Genomic DNA, 26689 nt, shown 5'->3' with positions numbered 1-26689 from the left:
TTGTATTTGGTTGCTGGAAAATTCTGAATGCCAAAGCAGGTCATACTTTAGTCATTTAGGGGTTTATACTGTTGGAATTTTTTTTTTTTTTGCTACAGAGAGCAGATGTTCAGAAACTCTTGATTCAGTTTCCATAAAGAGATTTGTTGTTTCTCTTACTGATAACTAACTCTAACACTTTTCATTATCATTTCATAGTTACAACTCCATTGGACAGTGTATTTGTAGTTCTGCCTTTGTACAGTTGTGAAAGGACAGTATTCTTTGGCATCATTTTTTTGTCATCTGTTTTTTGACAGGCATTAATATTGTTTATCATTGTAATCTTGATAAGAATATTAGGAATTACTTTTTCTCATTGATACTTTAGAGCTTAGAAAACAGTCCTTATTCCATATATATTCCATGTATTGTGTAGTTTTTCAACTATTTCAGGTGAATGTGACATTCAGTATGGCAGAATAAATCAGGTGACTGAGAAGCTCCTGTGCAAGGGATTCATATAAATAGATTACTAAAAAAAGCAGAAAACTTCCACTGGACAGACATCCTTGGATGTTGCAAAAAGTTTATTTGTCTGATAACTGTGTGAAAATGTCATTCAGTTGATAACTATTCACAAAATTGAATATAATTCACTTCTGCCAAGATACGCATCTAGAATTCTGGTCACGTTTTACAAATGCACAATTAAGTTAGACATTGCTTCCAAATACCAAAAATCTCTCTGAGGAAATATTAGTGAAATTAACACTTCAAAATGATCTCAAGGAGAGCTTCTGGTTTTCAGATTTTATATTATTTTATTGAGGAATTGATGCCTCCACAGTTTTATGTAACTGTGAGGCCAAGTCGATTTTTAAATCTCTTTCTGTACACAGCTCAAATTAAATGTAACTATTACCATATATTAATAATACCCACATTAATTACTACCATGATGATACCATTCAGAACTGGGAGTCCCCAGGTTCTTTTGGTGTTTGGTTGTGTACTAGTTTGCACTTACAAGTTTTATTTGTGTGCTCTTGACATTTGTATCAGTCTTTAAAGTTTATCCCTCTTCCAACCTCTGAAATTCCAGGTAATTCTCTCCCATTTCTGCAGGTGTTTGATCCTCCTGTAATCCCAAGTGAGTCTGTGGTTTTCATCATCTTACATAAGCCTTTGCAAATTCAAGTTGCAGGTTAGCTCCCAGCAATGTGCACTGCAAACTGATTTAGTTGTTCTTCTCTTGGAAGTTCAGCTTAGAAATTCCTGAAGATAATTTTAAGCCTTTGGCTTTCTATATACTAAAAGCAAGAAAAGGTACACCAAGCCTTTATTTGAATAATGAAGGCATTTGGGTAAGTTACACAGGAACCCTCCAAAAACTTCAACAAGGAAGAATTTCTTCTGCATTTCTGAGATGGTTTCTAGCAACCCTCAATCAACTTGATTTACAAAGTCAGGAAAATAGCTGCAAGTATATTCATTCCCTAAAAAAAAAAAATATGGTTGGAATCTAGAGTTGAAAGGAGCCATTAAATACTTGCTTGGTAATCTAATGTTCCTAAAAAAGATGAAATTCACGTGTTCTGACGCTATGTCTGAATTTGTCTGAAATTTGTCTCACTCATTGCCTGCACACACTCTGAACACTGGAGAATAGTGAGTGCTGCTTTTAATGTGTAATTTGCCCCATTCAAAACTTGAGAAGAATTGTGAGCCTTTCCAGGAAAGTTCATGGAAGAGAATATTCAGCTTCTGTCCATTTAATGTAAAGGAATCCTAGATGATCAGTGAGGGCTTGGGCAATGAAGCAAATACTCATTAAATATGTGAAGTGGGGTGAGCCAGCATCCTGAGACCTCATCTCTTCTTGCTGGCATTTCAAAAAGGTTGTATTCAGTGCTGGCACACTATAACTAGAAAGCCAAGAGCAATTTAGAAGGCTCCAAGTCCTTCCCTGCTGTTATAAACTGTCAGCCTTAGCTTTTATTGTCTCTGCATATGTACAGCACTTACTTACTGTTCTTTTCATCAAAGATTCAGAAGAGGAAACATTATTGAAAAAAGAAGCAGCTCCAAAACTGAAGGACTTAAAAATGGGTCCTCACTTGGCCCTCACAGAAACACTTCTAATGTGTTTGGCTTCTCTGGACTTTTCTGGGTGGAGGCATGGCATGAACTGGCCTACAAGTACCAGGGGAAGGCATGCAGGATGATCCAAAGAGCCTAAAAAGATACATCAGACTTGAATGAGTGTGCAAATCACCATGTTGTGAGGAAAATACAGTTAATTTCATTCAAGTTTGAAATCAGACCATTATTATATCTGTTAGTCTTGTCTTACCTTTCAGTCTGCAAAGGTACAAAAACCTTTTCAGACATTAAGTGATGGAAGAATATTTTAGATTATTATTAGAAATTAGCCACTCCAGGCTGATAAAACTGGAACCAGCTTTGAGATGATGAACTTCAAAACATAAATGTCATGTTTGAGTTGATGGAAGGTATTCATGTCAGTATTCTGCTTCCTTCTCCTGTGGAAGAGTCTGCAGTTCTAATGAATGCAGATACTGTTCATTTGAGTATTGGAACCAAACCTAAATTAAATATCCAAATTAATTGCTGGAATGTCAGTGATGAGTATATCTTGGGAGACAATTAACAATTCACTTTCAACTTGTGGCTTTCTCTTGAAAGCCAGTGTTTAGTTTTGTCTGTCCTCATGAAGACTTGGATATGAGAAATGGAAGTAAAAATAAATTACTTCAGCATTGTATTTACAGAAGGGAGATTTCACTTCTGTCAGGCTCACCTAGGTTGATCTTTAACTGAAGTAAAATGGGAATATGCGTAGAAATTCAGTGATCTGACCCTTGTAATTGCATTGTAGGGGAAAAGTTATAACTGGGACTTGGAATGCTGAATCTCCTGCCAAAATGTTTGGTGGGAACACCTTACACCCTTTGTTAAATTCTGACTCTGGATTGAAGTGAAGATTTTGAGGCAGTTTTGCAGCAGCACTTCAGCAAGATGTTTGGAAAATATCTTTGCTTCCCTTCCCCATCCTACAAAGAGAGCCTGGTTCTTGTTAGTTCTGTCAAAGGAAGGGATTGGAGGCAGGAGGAATGGATAATGAAGGAGAACCATGACTTTTAAGTATTCTGTTCAAAGTGAACATTTCTTTAATATTAAGAGCCAGTGAAATTGCCAGTTGGCAGATGAATTCAAGTCCATGAGCCTTCTGTAAAAAATCATAGATGAAATCCTTCCTCATATCTAAGACACAGCCCCTACTAGCCACTAGGAAGAGAATTGACTCCATCCCAAGCCAAAACACTTATGGATAATGAGTGAAAATGTTACTGGCATGAATATTCCTGATGTGGACAGCACATGAAGTTGTGATGTGTGATAGCTAGATTCATTTTTTGATAACTTACATTGTTTCAGAAGGATCCTTCAGGACATGAGTATTTTTACCTGCTTAATGTTTAGAAGTATTTTTACATTTGACACCCAGAATTGTTGCTTTTCTTTGTAAACTTTCTAAGTTTTCCTTTTTAAGGAATGAATGTGATGTTGTTTCAAGAAGTTGAGTTTTAAAAAAAAAACCCAAAAAACAACAACAAAAACAAAAAAAAACCCCCAAAAAACCAACAAAAACAACAACAAAAAAAACAAACCACATAAAAAACCAGCACAGCAACAACAATGGGGAAATGGAAATCTATGCTTGTAAGGGTAAGAGAGGAAATCATAATGATCCAACTTAAACTCATCTGGTTTTGCCTTCTTTTTTCTCTTCCTAGTTACTGAGTCGGAAGGATAAAGCCACCTTTGACAAGCTGGAATATGTTATGAGTAAAGAAGATAATTACAAAAGGCTTAGAGACTATATCAGCAGCTTGAAGATGACTCCTTGTATTCCCTACTTAGGTAAGCTGTAGCCTGTAATTCTCTTGTAATTACACAGGCAAAACACCATTTTTTTTAAGCATTCAGGAAACTGTGTGTACTTCAGTGGAGAATCTGCAACCCAGAGGTGATTCTGGACACTCTGTATGTGGCAGGACTGAACCTCAGAAAGAAAATACATCTTAAAGCTCACAAACACTGCAGGTTTTAGATCCAGTGTCAGTTTTCTAGGAAAATACTTTGCCACGTGTTGTACAGATACAATGACTTCTGGAGAAGTACTTCCATTGTTATGCCTGCTACCCCTCCTAAATATTAAATACTTGGCTGTTCTAGGAATGGTGGCTTTTCATTTATGGGAAGCTCTAAATCACAAGCCTCTGAGAGAAATAAATATAGATCTTAGAGCTAGGAACATGGTAAAATCTGGTGGTATTGCTGCATTTAATATACACCAGTGTGACAATGTGACTAGGTTGTTATAACTGACTCAGCCTTGTGGAATAATTATTAGTAAATTATATTCCTGTGTATCTAAAAACGAGATAAATGCATTTAATATGTGTTGGTTTTGTTGTCAAGCTAATTTAGTGTTACTTAAACTAAACAGACATTAAAATGATAAGTGTGCTGTTTTCAATGTAGCTTTTGTTTCATGAGATGTTGGTAATCATATAAAATTAAGGAATTGTCTATCCAGTTCTTCCTATTTTTGCAGATAATAACTTACACTTGAATTCAAGATGAGCTCTTGAGGTCTATTAAACTGTAATCTCTGTTCCTGAATTTTGATACTTCCTTTATTCTGCTGTGTTGTTAACTTTTCCAAGATTAATTGGTTGAATTTTATATGCTTGCCACTGAAATAGAAAAAATATTTCACTGTGGGAGACCAGATTTTAATGCCCTGTGGTGTTTATCGTTCAAGGCCTGAATTGAAAGGCACAAAAAGGAAAGCAAACATTATGTAATGTGTTGAACCATGGAGCTTTTCCATCTTGTGTACATGGACAATATAGAGACTTGATCTATAGTTCTGAAATTCTTCTTAGGATAGTGCTTTTTACCCATATGCCATGATTTTTGAAATATGAAGACAGCATCAAATTGTTTCCTTGCTGATTCTAAAAATCCCAAGCCAAATAATGGGAAGCAGTTTCTAAGTTTTATTCACTTACAGCTGTTTTCCCCTTATAAGTAGCAGCTTCTTGTCTAACTTTTATATTAGAATAACCTTTGTGCTTGACTTGATAGTTTGAAGTGAAATAGATAATTCTTTTCTGTTTAGGAAGAAATGCTCTTTACTGTGACCTGTTGTAGTTAAAGCATGTGTTGTGACCTGGTTTCATATGATACCAGTTCTTATTAGTGACATAAGGAATGTCCTCAAGCCTTTTTTAATTCTCCAAAGGAATAGTGAATTCCCACTGGTCCACTCCCTGTAAAATTAATTTTGTGTGGTTTAAAAAAGTGGCAAAAAGAAAAAAAATTGCCTTGAGCATACAGTAATGATAAATCTGGATCCACTTTAGAGGATTGATAGTTGAGTCCAAGTTTTCTCATTTGATGAAAGCTTTAATCTCTGCTAAGACCTGAGTAGATTTGTTATTTCTTCAATTTCCTTCCCAAGGCATTTTTACTGATGTAAGAGTCATTTAGAACTGAAGTAACTTAAATTTCTTGTTTAACATAGTGTTTTAAGCTTATCAGTAACAGGTTACAATTCCTAAAAGGAATACTTCTGCTATAAGATTCTGTAAGGGAGTAGTGCTGCTCCTTGTTTCAAACATGTAGCAAAGCCTACCTAGAAGTCTGCAGATGGAAATGGTGATCATGGCACTTGCAGGAGAAGGGATTCCTCAGGAGGACCATTCCCTCTCATGGTAAAAGGAGGAGTGGGGGATTCTTCACTCCTGGTGGGGAGAGCCAGCAGCTGCCTCAAAATGCCCTTTGGAAGAGTGAAGAGCATCAGAAGTGCCACACAATTAAATTTGCCCCTGCAAATCCCCTGTAGAAGAAATACAGGTCATGGAGACCTCTGTTTGGAAGGTCTTGGGGAAAGTGAGCATATGAAAGGATTTCAGCTGGAATTTTGAGGATGAATGTTTCACATTTATACAGCCAAATACCACATGTGGGTATAGATTTTTTTTTTCATGGCCATCTTGGCCATAAGAGAAAGCTTAAATGTTTTCTTGGTGTAGGTTTTGCAATAGGAGCAGAGCCATAGAAGTACAGATTGTTCTTATTTCCACAGCTCACTCTCTTGTGGACAAGACAATGATGTGTTTCCACATTTAACTGGGGTGGGGGGGAAATAAAGATGTTTCTCAGCTCTTTGCAGCAATGATTGTGATGCAATTCCAGAATTCTAAAAATGCAGGTGAGAGCAACACATCATCAGTGTGGACTCACCTACTTAAATGTGAGTGTGAAAAGCTGTGCAACACCAATAAAGATGTTCAGCAGCAGGCCCTTAATACACTTTGTAGGAAATGTCATCAGTGTTGCATCACCCAGGCAACTAAAGCAGCCAGAACAAAGGGGAGTTGTGTATGTGATGTTATATTTCACCTTAAAATAAAACCCTGTTCTCCAGGGGATCTTATTCCAGAGTTCTGATCCATTTGAGATTGCACAATAAAACAACTGAGCCATATCTTAAGAAGTAAGATTTTTATTTAACTAAGCAGCACTACCTTGTGAGAAGTTTTTCTTATAGCTGTCTTTGAGGAGTGATATCCAGAAAGAGAAAAGCTGAGAACAGGTTATTAACTATTCATCTGAGGAATATTCAGCTGCTTCAGTGATAGTGCTTGCAACAGATTTTGGAAATAGAGGTGAAAACCATGTTTCAGGTTTCATACAAGTTGAACTTTCTTGAGGTCTGCCTGGTTAAATTTGGACTGATGGTAGAGGAATGCCAAAAGCTTCATCCTTCTCAGACAGACAGCTTCTGCATGCCAGGGCAGGAAGCCTGAGGGATGCTACAGCCTCTTTTGAAAATCTTCCAAAAGAAAGAGTGAGAGAAAACACCAAACTTTTTTAAGTCATTCACCCTGCTTAGAAAATTCAACCCTACAAATTGATAGAGTTGCAAACATTTGAAAGTGAATTATTGTGCAGAGTATGAAACAACCCCAAAAAGACATGCTATGCTTTCCTTCCTCATAATTTTAAATTGTCAACTTAATCAACTCTTTCCTGTCAGAGCACAGCATTTGTACAGTCCGAGGTTTCTGGGTGGATTTTGTTTAGTTAACGTCATCCCACAGCCTTAAACTGGGGAAGGCTCACTTTTTAAATGTCAAATATATAAGATTTAATTAAAAAGCTGAGTGCAAGCTAATTTTACTTTGGGGTTTCTGCAGAGTACACCTTTCACTGAGCACACTGAATAAACAGTTTTTGTAGCAGGCAAGAGCTTCTTGGGGTAAAATACACTCTCTGCCAAGGAGAGGAAATCTGCCAGTTCAATGAACTAAAAATTGTCAGAAGTGATCATTAAAGGAATGTTTTAGAGAGCATTTTCCTTTTCTTAAGTTTACCTGAACTGCTCTTCTATCCAGCTACCATAGAGAAAAAAGGACAAACTACAGAGAGTCTGAATTTTAAGCATTTGCAATTAAAAAATGTTTTGCAGGACACTCAATCAATGAGGTCTGTGTGATATTTGTAACAAACAAATATTCCTTATATGAAGAACAATTTCAGAATTGTAATCATAAACATTTGTGTCAGTTAAAATTCTTGGAATTTGGGAATGGAATATACCAGGACTGATTCCCCACTGCTTCCAACCCCAATTAAATATTGGTGGAACTGGTTGGCTTTGATCTCTGACCAAAGATTTAACTACAAGCCTTGCAGCTATACATTATCAATGAAGCTTTATCTCTATTCCAAAGAGTGTGTTCTGAAAGGAAAAAGCTGTATTTTCTCCTCTGAATTACATACAAGGCTTTGCATAGTAATTTATATTGATTGATTTAATTAACAACAATACTAGGTTACTCTTTTAGCTATTATGGTTTCTTATTTTAAATAGGGACAATGTTCCTTAAAATCATGAAGGCACATATGAGTTGCTAAACAAATACATAACAGCATATTCAGTTTTATGTAATATAAAATTAAATTAGGTGACCTATGTGGCCATAAGTGGAGTTATTAAATAATTTTATATAATAGGAAGAATGCTTTAGTTCAGAGATTCTGGTACCTGAAGCAAATGTTTGGTTGTATCTGATTTTGGAAAAATAATTGTTTTGAATCAGTGTGGGGTATAGCTTTTGTTAAATGTTGGGAAATTGTTTTCTAATTAATTTCTTAAATTACATATCAGTTCCAGTGGAAATCTGATATCTAGAATCGAAAATTTGGTATAGACAGTGTCAAAAGATGTATAGGTATATAGAGGGAAGGGAAATTTGTGTGTCATAAGAGCAGTCCAAGTTTGGGATGTCAGGGAGAACACACTCAGATCTGATTTCTAATCTTTATTTTACTGTGGGAGCAGAAAGCTGTGTTGGAGGAAAACTTTTACTATTCAGAGACTTATCTCAATTACTATATCTGAATGGTTGGTCAGCCCACATCACTCCTAATTGGAGCAGGGAAGTGTCAAGTCATGATTTTAATACCAGGACTTTCAGTTTTGCCATTTAAGTTCAAAGTTTAATTAAAAAGCTCAAATATGGAGGTAGAAAGTAAAAAAAGTAATTTGATTGTCTCAAGTTTATCAATAATTTCATACAATTAATTTTCTTAAGCAAGGAACATTTTGCCTAAATTTTTGCAGAAGGTAGGACATGCAGATCTTAGCAGTGTAGAGAATTCCCTAAGAAATTTTGTATTTTGTGTTAAATTTGCCTCTTCATTTTGAAATAATTATTTGTTGCAAAAATCTTCCTCTGCTGGCAAAGATAAACATCTCCAATTTTTTATGTAGGTTCTTGGAGTAAATATCAAACAGTAATGTGAAGTCAGATTTTTCACTAAAAGTAATACCAACATTTTTAAATAAATTGTTAAATAACTAATCAATTTTCACATTAAAGCAAGACAATGTCATTTCACATATTTACATATAAGGGTTGAGCTAACCTGAAAAAGCATAAGCTTTTTGAATGGGAAAAGCTTATATCTTAAATATCTGGAATTTTTTACCAGTTTTGACTGTTTACATGAAGCATGTTGATCTTGAAAAAAAAGATAAATATGCTTTGCAAGCACAAACATTGCTTTTGTGAATGTGTGTTTAGAAAAACACTGTCACAGTAGAGAAGGGTCCTAATAAAGGAGAGGGGAACATGACAGGGGAAAGAAGACAGGAAAACTGTAGACCTGCTTTTTGCAGGGGCAGATTGTGCAAAATAATGATTAAAAAGTAATATTTTATTTTTCTGGAGCTCAGACACTGAGAATTTTATCTGGGAGCACTGTGGGATTTTCCTCCTCAGTCTATAGGTCTGATCATCATCTGAACCGCTTTCAAGGAGTAGGAACCTCCCCGGTACTCAGCCCAAAATATTCCATCCTGGTACTTGCTCCTGTAGTGGCCCCCTCGGTACCAGACACCGTTGAGGTTGGAGTGGGCGCACGCGTTGTACCACCAGCCACCCTTGTGGAAGTGAGCACAGTTTCCTGTGGAACAGAAGGACATGGGTGAGCCTCAGCTTTAGGCAGCAGAAATGGAGATTTACTAAATGTTTTCATATTGTGGCTTATTCTCAGAGGCAACTTGGAAGTGCTTCATAGCCTGTTGTGGTTGCATCTTGCTGTCCTTGCTAAATCATGAATTCTGTCGTAACAGCAGCCATTGCTGGAGGGGGTGGTTATTGACATGATCTCTAATGTGACAGCTGAAAGTGAAGGAGAGAACTCTTCTCAGCCTGGCAGCACTGCTTGTCCATGAGCTAACACCCCAGGAACTCGGATTATGTGCTGTTTGGAAATACTCAAGTGGAAGCAATGCGAGTTGATACAGCCCTGAGCAGCGCGCGGGGCCACGGTTCCACAAAGAATTGCTTGTAACTTGTGTTTTTACTGTTACAGGCTTGTCTAAGAGTTTGCAGGATTTCTCCAGCTTTATGGTTATTGACAGCTGAGGAAAAGCAGTTGAAGTATTGCACTCCCCAACCTTCCTGTTACTGCAAGGGAAAAACTGGAGGATATAAGAAAAAGGGAGCTCTGAGGAGTACAAAAACCAAGTGATGTGCCCCTTTCTTAAGTATTGGTACCCAACTAAACCTCTGCACGCTTGCAGTTCCTTTCATGCTCTTCAGAGACTTTAGTTCCTGGTGATTCTGTGGCAGCAGCACTACTCAGAGATCACCTGGACAGATTCTCTGATTGCAGTCCCATGCAAGTGATGAGCTAAACAGAAAATTACTGCAGAGTGTTGTCAGTGAGGGTGATGGATTTTGAATTTCTGACAGGTGTAGGGGCTCAAAGGAGGCCCTGCCAGTGGGGGTTTTTTTATCATCAATTGAAAGCATCTTCCAATAGGGTAATTTTATCAGAATTCACCTACTTTTTTTTGTCCTATGCTGTATATTTTGAGGTGGTGTCGCTGGTGGAACATACATTACTCACTTTCCACAGCCACACTGCTTTGCTTACCTGAATACATGTCCCTGTCCCTGTCCAGTGTTGTGAATTGCTTTCCATTGTGCCATATCATGGAGTCTCCAGCATTGCCCTGGTACGTGCCCAGGCGCAGGCGGTAGAATTCGCTCTCGGGCTCCAGGCGGAAGCTGCTGTACTCTGCATAAACCTTCTTGTTGCTCCAGTCCTCCAGCTCAATCAAGAGTCTGTAATTATCCTGATTGGTGAGCATGTAGATGTTTTCCAGTCCCAGCCAGTACTCTCCATCAATGTTCCCAAATCCTTTCTGTGCAAAAGAAGATTGGAGGGTGCTGCTAGCTTAGTTTTCCGTGTTTGTTAAAACAGGCATCAGCAGGAATGTGATAAACCAGTGGAACTTGGGTACTGAAAGCCTTTAAACTTCTGAATGACTTCAACCCATGCATTTAAGTGCTTTATTTTGCTGCACTGGGACTGCTAAGCTGCATGAGATGCTGCCAGCACCGGTAATGGTGGCAAAACATCTCTGTTCTTGCTGTCCTCTTTTTGAGATAAAGGGAGAGAGGATAGGGAAACTGAAACAATATTTCTTGACAAAACTAAGGGGATTTGTAATAATGGGTGAATAATGGAATTTTAGGTTATAATTCCAGGTTGAACAAGTCTGAGTGTTCAAGGTAAATAACTTCTTGTTGCTTCTGTATTGCAGCTGGTGTTGTTTTTTACTGTAAATTTAATCATGCTATTCCTCTGTTCTTTACAGGATTTATTAGAAATTAAATATAGAGACATCTTTTCTTTCAAATCACAGACTACCAGTGCAGTAGCTGTGAAGTGATATTTCCTATCTGCTGTCTGCTTTCCCCAAGTAAACCAGTGTTGTTAATGTTTGGCGTTGCATTAGGTTTAGAATATTTGTGATTGCTTTATGAGGCACTCCATAACTGCCTTAAAACATTTTATGACATTTAACAACTCCAAAACCAACCATGCACTGCTTTGAGAAGTAAAGACTTTGCATAATTGTTTGACTATTGAATAATTGTTTTGGTTATTATTGATTTAGAGATTAATATTTGAACCACAAAATTCCAGGAATGCAAGAAGCAAAAATCCTCACATTAATTTGTGTCCTATATGTAATTATTATTACTATTTTTATTATTATTTCCCCAACCAAATGATCTTCAGATTTTCTGTTTAGCATGTAATTATTCCAAAGCAGCATGCTCTTGTCATCATAGACATTCTGCCTGCTAGTGCATAACATCACAGTAACACACAACAGTTTGGTGGTTTCCTTTCACCAGCCTAACATCTTTAGAAATCTAACCTAAATTAGCATATGGAGCTTCCTTTAATTCATTATTAGGACTGTTTTTAAGTTGAGCCATCATCCAGCAAATCTAGTAGTTTGTTTGAATGAATAATTTCACTGGCTAAGTTTGCTCATTCATAGGGGAGACAAATGAAGTTTTACAAGTACTCACTAGTTCTCAGTGTGTTAATAAAAATCATGTGTTCAGTTAGAACTTGGTAATAAATGACTTCCCAGCCACTGTCTAGAATAACATGTCTCCCAGTGGTGTTGTGCATTACAAACCCAGGCTGTCTCAGACAGGTTGCTTCATACAAAATTAACAGTGCACAGAGGGAAGAGGGACATTCCCACTGAACTATGTTTGCCTCTGAGGGATGATCACACTTTTCAATTATCTTTCTTTGCCCACTGATTATCTGTATTGTAGAATTTACCTTGTAACTGTCCCAGTTCCTGAAAAAGTTGACAGATCCATCTGTCCTCTTCTGGATAACTGCCCATCCTCCAGGGTCCAGGCTGTTCTCACACCAGAGTTGCATTGGTTCGTTGCTGTTTTCGGGTTTGATCATGTAAATCCCGCTGTTGGCATGCCCAGCTTCCCTGGCTTGCTGGCAGTCTTTGAATGGACCTTTTGGAAAAGAAATACTGTGCAGTGCCCATTGTCCAGGAATATTTTGTAATGGAAAGTCAGTAATTCAATTAAGGTATAAACCTACTGTGGAAAACAGTGCAAAAAGTTACTGTCTGAGATTAATTGTATATATAAATAAACATGTCAATATCCCCTCTCTATATATTTTTTAACAAAAATTTCATTTTGCTAGACAAATAATAGACTTTGGTGACCAACACCTGATTTTTTTTGTCTGCTGTGGCAAAGATTTGTACTCTGGCTCTTGGTACTGAAGAACATTGATTTTTTATTTTTTTTTTCTTTTCATTAATTATTTTCTTCTTTTTCACAAAAGGTGGACATTAATTTCCTTCATCTTCTGGTGCATCAGTTTGAAACTGGTGGAAGTAAAAACCAAAACAAACCCAGGATACCCAACCAACCCTCCCAGTTTCTGAATATGTAATAGTTTGAGAGCTGCTGTAACAAATTTTTACTGCAATGGTCTACAGACATGGAATTCAGTCAGAGAGAAATCTTACATTGCATAATTTTCTGCTCTTATGTACTTGGCCAGTTTGAGGATTAGGCTGTTAACTGTGGATAGGAATCTTTTTAAGTTTCATGTGTCATCCTGGTGGGATGTGTGTAGATGGATCCTGATGAAGGAAATAAGTAAGCAACAGAGAAGGATTTTTGAGCAGCTAAAAGGACTCTCATTTGTTCTCAGGGCTGTGGTTCCACAAAATTGCTGTTGTTGTGAGTGCTGCTTGAAAGCTCTGTTTTAGTCCATGTGAATAGTGGTTTTACAAATAATACTTAGAGAAGACCATCTGGTAATTCTGAGAAGGATGCTGCTTACATGTCTCTGAAAACCTTGCCTAGTTTGCCTTTCAATTTTTTGGCTATGTTTTTATTTTCTGCTTTTTAGAAAAAAATTAGTTTGTGTGTCATTACTTCAGCTGTTTTAGAGAAACTGGTAATTTACTAATGAAAAGAAAAGTGTGTTCTGATGACTAGTTAGTAGTGGATGCCCTAAATGTATTTGAAAACTCAGCACATCTGAAAATAAATTAGCAACAGCTTTCCTCTCCTTCCAGAGGGTTTATTTTCTCAAATCTCCTTGGAAATTCAGAGAGAACCCATCAGTCACAGAAACAGCTCTTGTGCAAAGCAACATAGAAGATACTTGTTGAGGTTATTCTTTAATCAAAAGTAGAGGCTGAGGGAAATGGATCTTCACTGCAGATTAAGCTTGTGTGAAGCAAACAAGCTGAAAATCACACTTAGATTATCAGGTAGTAGTTGCCAGTTGGACAAGTTGTAATTAGCAAGAAATCTGTAAAGCATAATTAGAGTGCATGAAGCTTGTGTAACTAAAGAGGAGTATTTAGAGCTTGTGGCTGTGACAGGAATGGCACAGACACTGAGCCATTGCTGCACTGTCAGGATGGGGATGGCTTTGTCATTCTTCCAGTTCAACCAGTGGCACTTTAGGAAATAAATAGTAGCTTTGGTATACTAGTGCCTTTTTCCCTCTTGTTCATAATTAAAATTCCCATGTAGATTGTGAATATTTCAGAGTTTGTCCAGGGGATAGATAATTTCCTGGGCTAAGCTGAGTCTTATTCCCATTCCTTGAACTGTCTGAAGTAAACTTGGATGCTCTGTAACTGAACAGGGATGTTGTTCCAGAAGTATTTCTGTAAAAAAAATATTGCTTCAGGAAAAGTATAAACAAATAAGCCTTATATTTTGTAATGTTAATTGAATATTAAAAATAGATTAATTAGGTTTGCTGTTATCTGGGTGTTATCCCACATGATTATCACTGGAGGAGGACTTGAACACTCGTGTTTCCATGAGAGACCCAAGCAAATGTTTGGGGCCATTTGAAGTGGTTTTTAAGGCAGACAGAATTGTACCAGCCTTTATTTAATAATAAAGTATTATTTATGTAATACTTGGGTCATTTCTGGAGTTCAGCTGGCTTGAAGTTCACAGACTGCAACTCATCTGCTTTGATGCACGACTTTGTCTGCATGTATTAACATAAAGTAAGTTGTGGTGGAGGTAGGAGACTTCTGCTCTGAGTGTAAGGAAGTCCAACCTACCCCATAATTTTTGGTGTATAGCCTTGAATCTTCTTACTGAAGTAAATTCTTTGTTAAGTATAATTATTTCAAGGTATAAGAACTGACCTTGTTTAGTGGAAATACTGAGGTTTGTTAAACTGAGAGATTCTCCACAGTGGGTGTGGGTGTGACTGATGAAAAAAAGAATGATTTTCTGTTAAAATCTTACAGGTTTTATAGTTTATGCAAGGAATAAGTATCTCATTCCCGTCTAGTCTTTTGTAACTGTGTACACTAAGTCACTGAGACAGTGATAAGTCAGAAATACTCTGAGAAGATGATCTGTTAAATATTTCACTTCCAAAATTGTGGCTTAGATGTATGATTTAGTGCAGATCATATTCTGTGCTAAATTAAATGAAGTAGAGATGGAAAGAGATTAAATATTTTAAGTTGAAAGCTTGATAACTTGATGGCTGACTCCCATTTTGAAATGCCAAATATTATCTTGGGCATGTGATACAGAAGTTGTGCTTGTGTAAGTTTCATAGAGAGGATTTTTAGGGGCATTAGTAGAGGAAAAGTCTGAAATAAAATTGGACATATATTAAAAAAAGAAGCTATATTGTTAACCAAGAAGTACTAGAAATTACTTTATGGGTCAGGATGTGTCTTATTTTCAAATACTTAGCTAACTTGAAACTACTTTTTGTAAAAATAGTGGCAGTAATTTTGGGGGGTCTCTGGTTTTTATTGTAAATATTAAGGTAATTGTGACAACTACAATTCACAGGTCCATTGACCTTCCTCAATTTTTAGAGCAATTTTTGTACAAAATAACCACCATACTCAGAAAACAGAACTTCATCCTTTTGTTTCCCATATATTTTGCATTTGGCTCTCTACTCACAATATTCAGAAGCACATGGACCTTTCTGACCCATCTGCTTCATGCAAATGTTTGTGAGGAGGTCCAGGTATTTATTCTGATATCAGTCTTTAATAGGCCTATTTCTAATGGGGTTTGTCTGGTTTTCATTGGTCTTTTTGGACATCTTTATACATTATAAAAAATCTTTATCTTTTAACCATAAAGATGTTTCTTCTATGACATAGTTATGATTCTGTGCACCATGAAATCTGTTTATATTAATTTTAAAAATCAGGGGTGTAACTCGGGATTGTGTTGGAATGTCCAAGTTTTGGTTGTGACAACTGATGTTCTCCCAGCTGTAGCAATTCTCAACCCTCCTTTTCCCAAGCACTGCAAGAAACACTTAAACTTCCAACTCAAGAACCTAGGATTAAGGGAAGGTGAATAATGCTACAATAAGCTTCCTAAAATTTCTTTGTGTTCTCTTCCAAAAAAGGATTCAAACTCTGAACTTGTGGAGGTGGAGGGGTCAGCAAACACCAGGAAAGATAATTCAGAGGATAATATTAGTATCTTAGTGCTATTGCCTCGTTTTCTATGTGCAGCAGGCATGTATTGAGAAAAAGATGAGTTTAGAACAGAACCTGGAAGTGAAGGTTTGCTGGGAAGCAGGAAGTCATGGCTTTTTTTAGAATTATATTTGTGCTGTCTGAGCAGACATCAATGCAGTGCTTTGATATGAACTGTTTCCTTTCTGTCATGATGTGCCACTGAAATCCGCATGACATCTGGCGTTTTGCTTGGGCTCATGCCTGAATTTTCTGCAGACCTTGAATAAAAATAGTTGTTCTTTACATCAGCAGCTGGTTGGGTGTAGTGCTGTGGAACAGTCACAAATGAATGTTTGGCTTCATCTTAGGAACTAAGTTGAACTTTCTGCTGTGACTAAAGGCAATTTGAAAGAAACGAAAACAAAACCCAACAAACAAAAAAACAAAAACACCTAAACCCAAAACCCCCCACCAAACCCTTTTGCTGTGCTAACAGAAGCCAAGAGCAAGCACTCAAAGGGATGTCTGAGAAAAACTTGTTTTTCTGAATCCTTGTATTTTTTTAAAATAGCAATTCTGTCAATATTTCAATAAAGTGAGAAAAATGATAAAGTTCAGGGCAGCTCAGAGATAGTTAATCGTCTTGTCACTAATTTTGATTTATAGTGATACATGAATTTATCTAATGACCTAAAGGGTGTAACATGTGAAGATGGGATATGGTCTCCTGAATGTATTTTCATAACATTTATGGTTCTAGTTCAATTTGCCATCCCCTACTGACAATAGCTTACTGGAAATGTAGTTACTGATTTTAAATTTTCAAAGCTGATTGCCTCTAACTGGATCCATCTTTGATTCAATTATCCTTTCAAACTTACCACTCTTGAATATTTCAGCTAAACACTTAGAGACTCATGGCATGACTCTGTTGGTAGATGTAGATGTTCATTTTAAAGCAGGTCAGAATAGAAGGATGAAAATTCTTCTAGTAGAATTTTCTTCTGACAAATATAAGTATAAAGGACAAAAACTTGAAATTACTTAATTTGTTTTTGATTGATTAGTTCTTATTCACTCCTGCCAGCTATGGTAACATGTAGCTAGCAGGCATCATTCAGGAAATGGGTAAATATTAGAAAGTTTATGCCAATATTGAATTTTCATATTTTCATAACTCAAATCTGGCTGCAGAGGGAACCCCCAACACTTTGTGCCTTGAAGGTGAGTATTGTTCAGATTGAATTTCTGAATATCAGCCATTTCCACAAATCCATCTTAGGGAGATTTAGGCCATTTGGCAAACTAAAGCTTTCCCTGGGAGGTAGAAGTGGGAGAGAAAATCAGGAGCAAGAGCGAGCTGTACCAGTACTTTCAATTCTCCCTTCTGTTTCTATGGTCAGGATAGCTTCCCTCAGAGGTGGAGAGATCTCAGGTTAGATAAATAGCGACAGGTAACTCACCCTCGTTAATCAGAGCCAGAGGTGGCACTCTGAAAGGACTCTTTGTGGGAGAAGTGGCAGGGTCAGGGGGTGGCCGTACATCTCTGTCCCGGGGGTAGCCGGGGTCTCTCTGGATCTCGTTGCCTCCCAGCAGCACGGGAGTGTAGGGCTGGCTGTTGGGGATGTGCTGCGGCACCACCTGCACGAGGGGCGGCGACCCGTGGGGGTCCTGGCGCGAGAAGATCCTCAGGCACTGCTCCTCCAGCAGCGAGATGGTCACAGACTGGTTGTTCACCAGGTCAGTTAGCGCTGCGTATTTTACTTCGAGCTCCTTGTATTTTGTTGCCATCTTCAGCATTTCCGTCGTGACGTTGAGGACTTTGTTTTCCAGCTGGGAAAGCTCGAGCGAGTTGTCGCGTTTCCGAATTATCTCGTGCAGGAGTTGCATGTACAGTTGGGTCACACGAGAGTTCATGTTCCGACTTTCTTTCCTCAGCAATTTCACTTCGTTCACGATGTTTCCGTCCACGTCCACCACCAGCTGCAAAATGTCGATCTCCCGCTTCTGCTTGGACAGCACGTCCTTCAGGTTCTCGATGTCCATCCTGGTGACTTCATCTTTCCTGTTCCCGGTGCCCGGGCCGTTCGTGTTCACGCAGATTGGCCCTGTAATTTTTTGTTCTGGGACCAGGAAGGTGTAACCACATTTCTTCCCCTCCTCTCCCCTGTCTGCTGAACGAGGCTGCCTCTGCTGGGGCGTCTTGCTCGGCGCAGATTGTTCCATGCAGCGCCCGATAGACAACAGCAGGAACAGCAGGACACCCAAAGTCCACCTCAATAGCTTCATTTTAAAGCAGGTGGGACGACTGTCAGGAACCTGTTGAACAGATAAAAGATGAAGTCATTAAACCAGAGGCGTAACTAAAGCTCCTGGACTTTTAAATGGCCTAAACTGATGGGTTTGCCATGCTTGCATCTATGTAGCCAAGCCTTCAGAATCTCTTCTGTGCAGTTAGGTTCCATTAGATTAGCTGGCTGTTTTGAGCAGCAAACACTAAGATTTAGATGCAGGATTTAGTAAAGGAGTTGTTGCAATGGGTAAGTTTTCAGAAACAATATTTTTCTTAGATTCTGTGTTACACTCAGTTATCAGTTTGACTGCTCAGACTGCTCCCTGCATTTACCTGCATGAGGTTTTAGAACATGGAGTGCTTGCAGAATACCTTCCTGGAAGAGAAGCAGGGAGATGAAGTTATTTATATAAATGTTGGAATTTGGATTATATAAGCTTTTCTGGTCCTCCTTTAGCTTTATATATAGATATATATATAATTTGTTAAATAGTATATACATACCGATTCATGTATACACCCATTTTTCAAGTTCATATATACACAGTTTTAGTAGACTTGAAAAACTCATCTTTAAGACTATTTTTGGACATGAGTGTTAGGCAGGAGAAGACAGGAGATTAGATATTGTTGCAAATATCAAAAATTACTTATTCAAGTGACTTTGAATTTGTAAGGAAAGCTTAGAACATGTTTGCTCTGCATGTTTATTTATTTGGTTGCCTTCAGATGAACATCTAGAATTGTTGTCACACTATTTTTGTTTCTTTGAAAACATCTTTATCCAAATAATGCTGAAGTATCTGGTGTATTGTCATTATAAATACCATACTGAAATGTTTCATTTATCTTTTAAAGAAAACTGTGAGTTTCTTTTTACTCTAATGAATTAAAGTGCAGTGATAAAGATCCAGGAACGTTTTTTGAGACCCGTTTTTCAGCTTTAAATATTTGAGATGATAAACAAAGGTAGCACTTAAATAAGGAAAAAACCCTTCATTTTTTATGGTTTGGTTGCTTTGTGAAGCAGATAATTTCTTATCTCAGATGTTTAACTGGCTTTCCTTTCCAGACTCCATTTGCAAGCCTTTGGATAGCCTTTCTATCCAAAGTGGCCTTTGGATAATTACAAAGAGAAATACAGTAAGAGCAGGGAAAGTTAATTACCCTGCTGTTCTTGCTGTGTCCAAGTTTGAGTGTATTTGGCAATGCTGACACAATGATCCCGAAGGAGAAGCAGAGCTGTGCTGCTTCCTTTACATTCACATTACAAATGATAAAGGTGACTTCTGGGTCAGGTCACTTTTCCCAGTTCTGTTACTGGCTTTAATATTACTGCAAAAAGGGTGTCTGCTCAGCCTCAGGAAACCTGTCACATCTTTATTTTTTGGCTTCACTAAGAGCAGTGGTTACAAGCTTCAAACCATGATATACATGCAATCAGCTAGGAATTCTGCTTAAATATTTGATAACTTTTTGTTACCCATTTGTCTGATGGTTCTATTGCAAGCCCTGCTTCCAGAAGGGGAAGAAAACACATTTAACACATACTAAAAATCCTTTCTTACCCTGCATAAATGGGGGGAAGCATGTAAGTTTGAGGAAGTTTATTTTAAAATACTTACTTCCCTTAGTTTGTAGTAATAGGTATTTTTCTGTCTACTAGCAAATATTTTTATCAAATCCAAAACTTAATAGTTTTGTTAATATTTCTCTGCTGAACTTCTGTTTAAAGGAAAAAATAGTTAGGAAAAAGTATCACTTTTCTTCAGAGTTGGTTGTGTGTTTTTCTTTTCATTACAAACACTAATCAGCTGGACAGTGCTCAGATTTGGTGGTTCATTAGGTTAAATGTTCACATGCATCGTGGGCAGCACATGGGAAACTGGTCTGTGTGTGGTTTCTAACTTGACAAGGGTGAGCTGAATTAATTGTCTGAAGTTTAAAACCTCTTTGCATCTCCTAATTTATTTTTCAATACTTTTGCATTTCCTATTTGCAGATTGAGGGGAGGAAACTTTGAGGCATATGGATGAGGATGAAGCCATAGTGCCAGTGCAGTATTTTGCTGTTTTCAGTGTATAATAGGTACTTCATAGTCCAAGAAAGTGAATAACATTTTAGTTCTTGGGAGCTTTTAAAGACCCTACAGAGTTACTGAAATAATGAATGACTGGGGATTTTTCCCCACAGTGGCACATTTTCTCCCTGAAATACACAGAACTTAAATGAATCTTTCAAAACAAAGCACTTTGCAGCACAGTCCACATTCTAGCCATGTATTCTACTGCAATCTGCTTTCTGAATTTCTTCTAATATTAAATGTGTTCATTTTAAACTTTTACCCTTATCTGTTAAAGTTTCAAGCTCTGTGTCTATACGTGTGCTGTCAGACAGTTAAAGGAATTCAAGTGTCTAATACAGCATAGCCAAATTCAGAAGCTGCATCAGGTTATGCCCTAGAATTTGAAATTCAGAAATACCTCGTGGCAAATTGAGACATTCAGATAAGCAGGGATGGGTTTCTTCTGAAAATCTACCTGGAAGGGAGTGTATATGCTTCTTGGAAATGCTGATGTTGAAAAAATCAAATGTCTTAAAAAGTTGCTTGTCAAGTGTGAGCAGCTTAATGCCTAGCTTGTTATACAAGAATAGGTTCTGAGCAAGATATTTACTTGGAGTTTTAATCAGCTTAGAAGGAAATGAAAATACTGTTTCAGAAATTTCCTGATGTTCTGGGCAAGCAGCTTAAAAAAATAGAAGCTGTTTATCCAAAGTATCCCAGAATGATAGCCTAATATGTAAGACCTAAATGACAAATTAAAATTAGAGTTGGGAAATAGTTTTAGAGTTTTAGGATCAGACACATTTTGTCCTGGATTCCCAGGTTTAGATGTTCAGGTAGTGGCAGCAGTGTTAGGAGACAGCTGAGGATCAGGGATCAGCTCAGAGCCACGGTCTCCATCCCTCCCTGCAGGTTTGGAGTTGCCTTTACAGAGTGGGGCTGCTGGTGCAGACCTTGGAAATGCAGCAGGGGACTTTGTGATTACAGATAGCATTGCTTTGAAATACGTTATTTAACTCTTTATTAAATGTCATGGCTTTTTAGATTAGAATAAACTGGCATTTCAGCTGGTTTCTGTGCCACCCAGTTTTGGGTCTCAGATTTCTGTAGAAATTCCATTATGTATGTTCTGGCCTGCTGATGTTTTATAGCTTCTGCAGAAGAGAATGTGCAGTTATTCACAGCAGCACAAGCTTCTTCATCAGCTTGTCAGAAACACTCAGAGCTGTGGACAGGGCTTCAATACCATTTTATATTTAATGCCATTTCTTCTGATTTCTTTCTTTTCCAGAGTGATCCCTGTGCAAAAAAAAAACCCAACTTGCTTTCAAAATTAGTTTTTGATTTATTACTTTAAAAAGTGTTTAAAGGTACAAAATTCTAATTTAAAAGAGCAAAACAGTAACTACTTTTTTTTTTAACTGCTGTAATGCAGACTGTGTTACCCCCCCAGAAATATTGTAGTCACAAGTATAGAGTTGCATGGATCAGGATATGGGGAAGCTGGTATATATTTGACATTTTTTAGCTTTCTGCACAACAAACTATTTGTTCTTTGTTGTACTTCTGTGACTCATGTTCAGCAGGATGTAAAATTTGGAAACCCACAACACAAATTGCAATCTGTTCTTCCAGGGCTGACCAAGGCTTGTTCTCCCTGGACTGTGTTGGGTGATATGGGTGAGTGTAACGAAGCTGTTGCAGGTAAATGGGAATATAGGATTCCTTTTGTATGGAAAATGCAGTATCAGCACTTACCTTTATTCCAAATAATTATTAAAGGAATATGGTCAAGTGATAAATGCCAGCAGTGCTCTCTTATATGTAACAGGAAGGGAAACAGACTGGGTTCTTTGAGAAAGTAAATTACAACACTGAGGCTAAAGATGCTCTTACCATGACACCAGCTAATCAAGGAGCTCTGGTATTGATGTTACACAGACTTCATTTTCTGTTGAGCTTTGCCCTAGCAGCTGAAATCAATAAACCCAATTATGTTCCTCTATGTCTGCACAGGCTAAGTGAGGATTTTTTGTAGATTTTTTTAGCTTAAAACTGGGTCCATGACATTAGAAGTAATACTTATGTGGGGAAAACACTCTTCCTATAGGAGAAATGTTCCCATGGATTTCAGTATATCTCTGTATTTAAGTAAGTTACTTCTCCCTGTATAAACAAGTGTTTTTCCAGCAAGTCCCTCTGCCTCTGCTGAAATAACAGGATTACTTTCAATTGCATTGACTGGGATCCAAGAATAATATGTTCTTGGGTTTTGTTCGTCAGATACGTGATGTATTGAGTCACAGAATTCTGCTTCTCAGAGATTGCCATGAATCTGATTCCTTTTAGGAAAGGCAATCTGAAAATCTTTTTGGGGTTTTGAGGTTGTCATTGAAAACGTGCCCCTTTTAAAAATGAGAACTTCTAAGGAATTCTCCACAGAAGAGATCAGTTAATTTTATCATAGAAGATTTTCTGAAGGCACAGCAAAATTTCATTGCATTTCCAGATTTTTTGCTGAAGTTTTTTTAGCATGGGGGTTCCTTTGCATTTGTTGGCAGCCACTGTGTGTGTTTGCAGTGTTTGAGCAGGCAGGTACAATGCAGTGGTGCATTTTGTGTTTGGAGATGTGTGATTTTGGGACTCCAGAGTTCTGCTTAGATACTGAAAATATTAAGCATCTAGTTATGCTTGCTGTAGGAAATTGTACTTCATTCATTGGTGTATAAATTTTAAGGACCAAATCAATAGGTCACGTTACAAAAAACAGAGTCCAATAAAACAATAATTAAAATCTCACAGGGCCATGTAGTTACTGCTAAAGTTTAAAGGTTCAGAATTTCCATTCTTTTCAGTAAGTTCTTTTAAAGACTTCAAATAGTATATTTTTTTACTGTACTTCAGATCATTCTTTTGGCAGAAGCATAATATTAGTATTGCATTATTTGTTTTAAAATAAACATTTCAAAATTTGAACTCTAAAGTTGGAAGGCAGCAAAGGAGAGAGAGTTAATACCTTGTATACAGCCAGTTTATTGCTTTAAAATTATTGACTCAGCTGTTTTCATTTGTGAAGGATTTAGGAATTGTTCTAAGCCATGTAAATCAAACCCTTGGCTGATGATGAATGAATGGAGCCTGGTGTCCAAAGCACATTGTGTGCTTCAAATGGGGGTGGTGGTGTTGTTGTTTAGATGATTCTCCTCCATATGTAAATCAGCACAGAAGGATAGTAAGGAAAAGGGCTCAAAAACCTGGAAAGGATTCATCTTTCTTGTTTATCAAGGCTGCTTCAGACTTTTTTCCTCTGGTAGCTACTAAATCTTAATTAAGTTTGTCTTCTGTAACACTTTGTCTCTCCTTTTAGTATCAGCCCCTTCATTCTCTCTTACTGTGTCAAACAGCTTTGAGTTTGTAAATGCAAATACATCACTTAAGTTCATTTGCATTGTTCTGGATTATTTACTGCATTTTCATTTCCAAGTCAGCATGAAGAAAGTTTTCTATGGTTTCCCTATGTATAAGCAAGTTCTTTTTGATTTTTATCTGTACTTTTTTCTTCTGTTTGTAAACAACTTTCTCGTTTTAATCATTGATTTGCAGCAGCATTCTTCTCCCTTCCTTCCCCTAATGAACTGTAACAAAGCCCTCAATTTTCCACTTAATGTAGTGTTGCTTTGTACACTGCATTTCATGTTTATGAAATGGATCTTTATTTAGAAACAAACTGCAGTTCAGTTGAGGTACAATTAACTGTCCAGAAATTGCTGAAGGAGGATATTAGTGCCTGTTGCAGCAACATCTTTTGATTTTCAGCTGCACAATTGATTGTGCTACAAACTCGACTGTGTTCTGAATAGGTGAATAACTCTGGCTTCTTGGTTGGCTCTAGGACTCAGGCAACTTCAACTCCTCAGAAGAACCATAAATAAAAACGTACTTGAGACTATACACAATGATTGCTACTTACAGATGTGCATTGATTTGCTTGGGACTTTTCACAGTGGTTTTATTGAGGTATCCATTTTCTAGTTCTAGTAATGCTAGATCTATGCTCTGGTGTTGGGTGGAATCCAGCTTCCCTGAAATCAATAGGATTTTTGGCTTTTGCCTTCTGGTAGGATCAGAATTTCACATGAGTATGTTCACAGTACCCAAATTACATGCTTAGCAAAGAATCTGGTAGTGCTAATTTTCTGTAACTGTAGATAACAATACAGCTAAACAACCGAAACTTGTTCATCCCTAAAACTGGAACGAGTTAGTCTGTGCTCTTATGCAGTGCCTTTTTTAATTCTTTCCAAAGTCTACCAAATGCCACAAAAATGAGTCTTAATGTTAGTTGTCAAATGTTTCTCAGGCTGAAAGGGATTTGTTTCTTCACAATTGTATGATGAGGGAGATGTATGTAGCATTCAGAAATAGCTCAAAATTAAACTTGCAAGTAAGAATAACTTTAAAACTTACCAAGAAATAAAGTCTTCCAGCTGCTTTGCTTCTGTGGCAGATGGAAAATCCAGAGGCCAAATTGCTTTTGCTTCCTATATTACCCGATGGTGTGGAGTGTTAATCTGCAGCTGGAGCTGAAAACTGCTTTTGTCTTTCTCTGTTAGATCCAAGCTGTATTGAGGAATTGGGTTTCTCCATACGATAACCAAGCTAACCTAATCAGTTTTAAAAAAAGAAAAAAGTAATGCTCCAGTACGCGTTATTCCAGGAGAGAGCGAGAAATGTTTTCTGAAACTGCAGTGTTTAATTCTCACATGCAGAAGTGCTCTAAAGCAGCTACAGCTGACCCAGATTCCATATACATCACTTTTGGACAGTGTTTTTTTAAACAAACACACACTCGGCTCAGCCGTTCAGCCCACCTATGATGTCACCGCGAGCACTCGGAGAGCAGAAGAAACTCCTCCTTCGGATTTCCTATCCATACCCTCCAGAAAAGGAGGGGGGTAGGGAGGCTGAGAAGTTAGGAACAAGGAAAGATTGTTTGCCAGTAGAAGGGAGGTACCATATGGCAACGGACTGTGCAAGAGTTCAGCAGGCAATTACAAATCAAACATTTTTACTATGCTGCCTAAAGATGCCTTTCAAGTTATTACAGTACTGGGCTTCATTTAGAAGAAAGATTCTTTCAGGCTGATAAAACTCGATTTGTGTTGCTGGGAATAAAAGGGGCAGCCTGGCTGGATACAACAGGAAAAATGAAGCATTTGTAGTCTAGAAGAATGTTCAACAGAATGTCGCATTCAATTCTTGACGTTCACTTAATAAGAAACAGTTCCAGTTGTTAAAGGCATGAATTCTCCAGTACATGTGGAAAACGTTAAAACTCTGTGTGTGATGGTTTTGGGTAGGTATCAGAATATTTGATAACATCTGACTGGTGTTAGAAGTAGCAAAAGCCACAGAGATTACACTCTACAAGAAATACAGGATCTGTTTCTGTCCATCCTCAGCCAGCACTTGAGTGTGTTCAGTTTACTGCCATTGATCTTCCTGCTTTCTTCACAAAGGCAGTGCCAATTACATTTGAAAGAAAATTACCCTTGTATGCTTTCAAAATTATTTTAGATTTCATAGGAATGCATCCAGTTGGTTTAGGAAGCTGCTCTTTACAGAAGACTCACTTTTGATTTAGCTAAAAGATCAGTACAAATCATTCAGAGGTAATTCTATAAATACAGTGGTTTATAAAATCCTGCATAATAGTGCAGGTGCCTGTTACAGGGAATTTCCTTAAATATAGTTAATAAGTATGATTTACTTCCTTCTGTGGAAGACTGATCAGGTTTGGGATTTTTAAGGCTTGTTTGGACATGGGTTAATAAATTCAGCTTCAGGACAGCTTATGCACTCTAGGTAATGCAGCAATTAAATGCAACTACCTGATGTTTCTGATTATCTTTTCTGCTATTTAGCAAACTGGTTCTAGCAGAACAGAAAATTGAGAGATTTAGTAGTATATCAGGTCATGTATAATACCTTTTTATTCACTTTTTTATATGTCACCTTTCAGCCACAAGTATTTTAATTTGTTTCTGTGTGTGCGCACACACACACGTGTGTGTGTGTGTGTGTGTGTGTGTGTGTGTGTGTGTTGGTTTTGGAGGGATGCCCAGAGTTTCCCAGCTCACATTTGAGGACTGTACTGGTTAGGTGTTATACAAACACAACTGCTGTTCTTGTGAGGTTGTATTAATAGTCTTCCACCTGTAAAGCCAAAGTCCTTGTTACGATTTTGCTTGTACAAGGCTGAGAGGTGAAGTAAAATATAATATAAAAATTTCCCTGTTACTGAAACAAGTTTCTTAAACAGTATTATTTAAGTTTGTGGTGTTTTGTAGTCAGGATATCTGTGGAAGATGCAAGGGATGCCCACCAATTCCTTTGAACAGCA

The 26689-nt window shown here is 37.6% G+C and overlaps 2 protein-coding genes across 5 annotated transcripts in view; one reads left to right on the top strand and one right to left on the bottom strand.

Moving 5' to 3' along the window:
• Positions 1-26689, top strand: part of RALGPS2 (Ral GEF with PH domain and SH3 binding motif 2) — a 113394-nt gene that overhangs the window by 49840 nt on the left and 36865 nt on the right. For all 3 annotated transcript variants that reach the window (XM_015636512.2, XM_015636513.2, XM_015636511.1), the window contains one exon: positions 3801-3927. In XM_015636512.2, the coding sequence (XP_015491998.1) occupies positions 3801-3927 (127 nt within the window). The remainder of the gene's footprint in view (positions 1-3800; positions 3928-26689) is intronic.
• ANGPTL1 (angiopoietin like 1) lies at positions 6568-25100 on the bottom strand. Of its 2 annotated transcripts, none has more exons than XM_015636515.3 (5): positions 24754-25100; positions 17392-18247; positions 12250-12443; positions 10531-10801; positions 6568-9552 (listed from the first exon to the last, which is right to left on the bottom strand). In XM_015636515.3, the coding sequence occupies exons 2-5, from the start codon at positions 18215-18217 to the stop codon at positions 9365-9367; spliced, it is 1479 nt and encodes a 492-aa protein (XP_015492001.1). In that variant the 5' UTR covers positions 18218-18247; positions 24754-25100; the 3' UTR covers positions 6568-9364. The 2 variants fall into 2 exon arrangements, with proteins under 2 accessions (XP_015492001.1, XP_033372184.1); XM_033516293.1 differs by lacking the exon at positions 24754-25100 and adding an exon at positions 18555-18605.

The sequence above is a fragment of the Parus major genome, chromosome 8 (genome assembly GCF_001522545.3).
Source record: "Parus major isolate Abel chromosome 8, Parus_major1.1, whole genome shotgun sequence".
Lineage (NCBI taxonomy): Eukaryota > Metazoa > Chordata > Aves > Passeriformes > Paridae > Parus > Parus major.
Note: the sequence above shows the minus strand (reverse complement) of the source record. Positions and strands in the feature narration are given on the sequence as shown.

Excerpts from the sequence above, each read along its gene's own strand:
- ANGPTL1 (XM_033516293.1), bottom strand. Across the intron at positions 10,802-12,249 it reads GGAACTGGGACAGTTACAAG|AAAGGATTTGGGAACATTGA; the intron begins GTAAATTCTACA and ends TCTTTTGCACAG. Across the intron at positions 9,553-10,530 it reads GGACAGGGACATGTATTCAG|GAAACTGTGCTCACTTCCAC; the intron begins GTAAGCAAAGCA and ends TCTGTTCCACAG.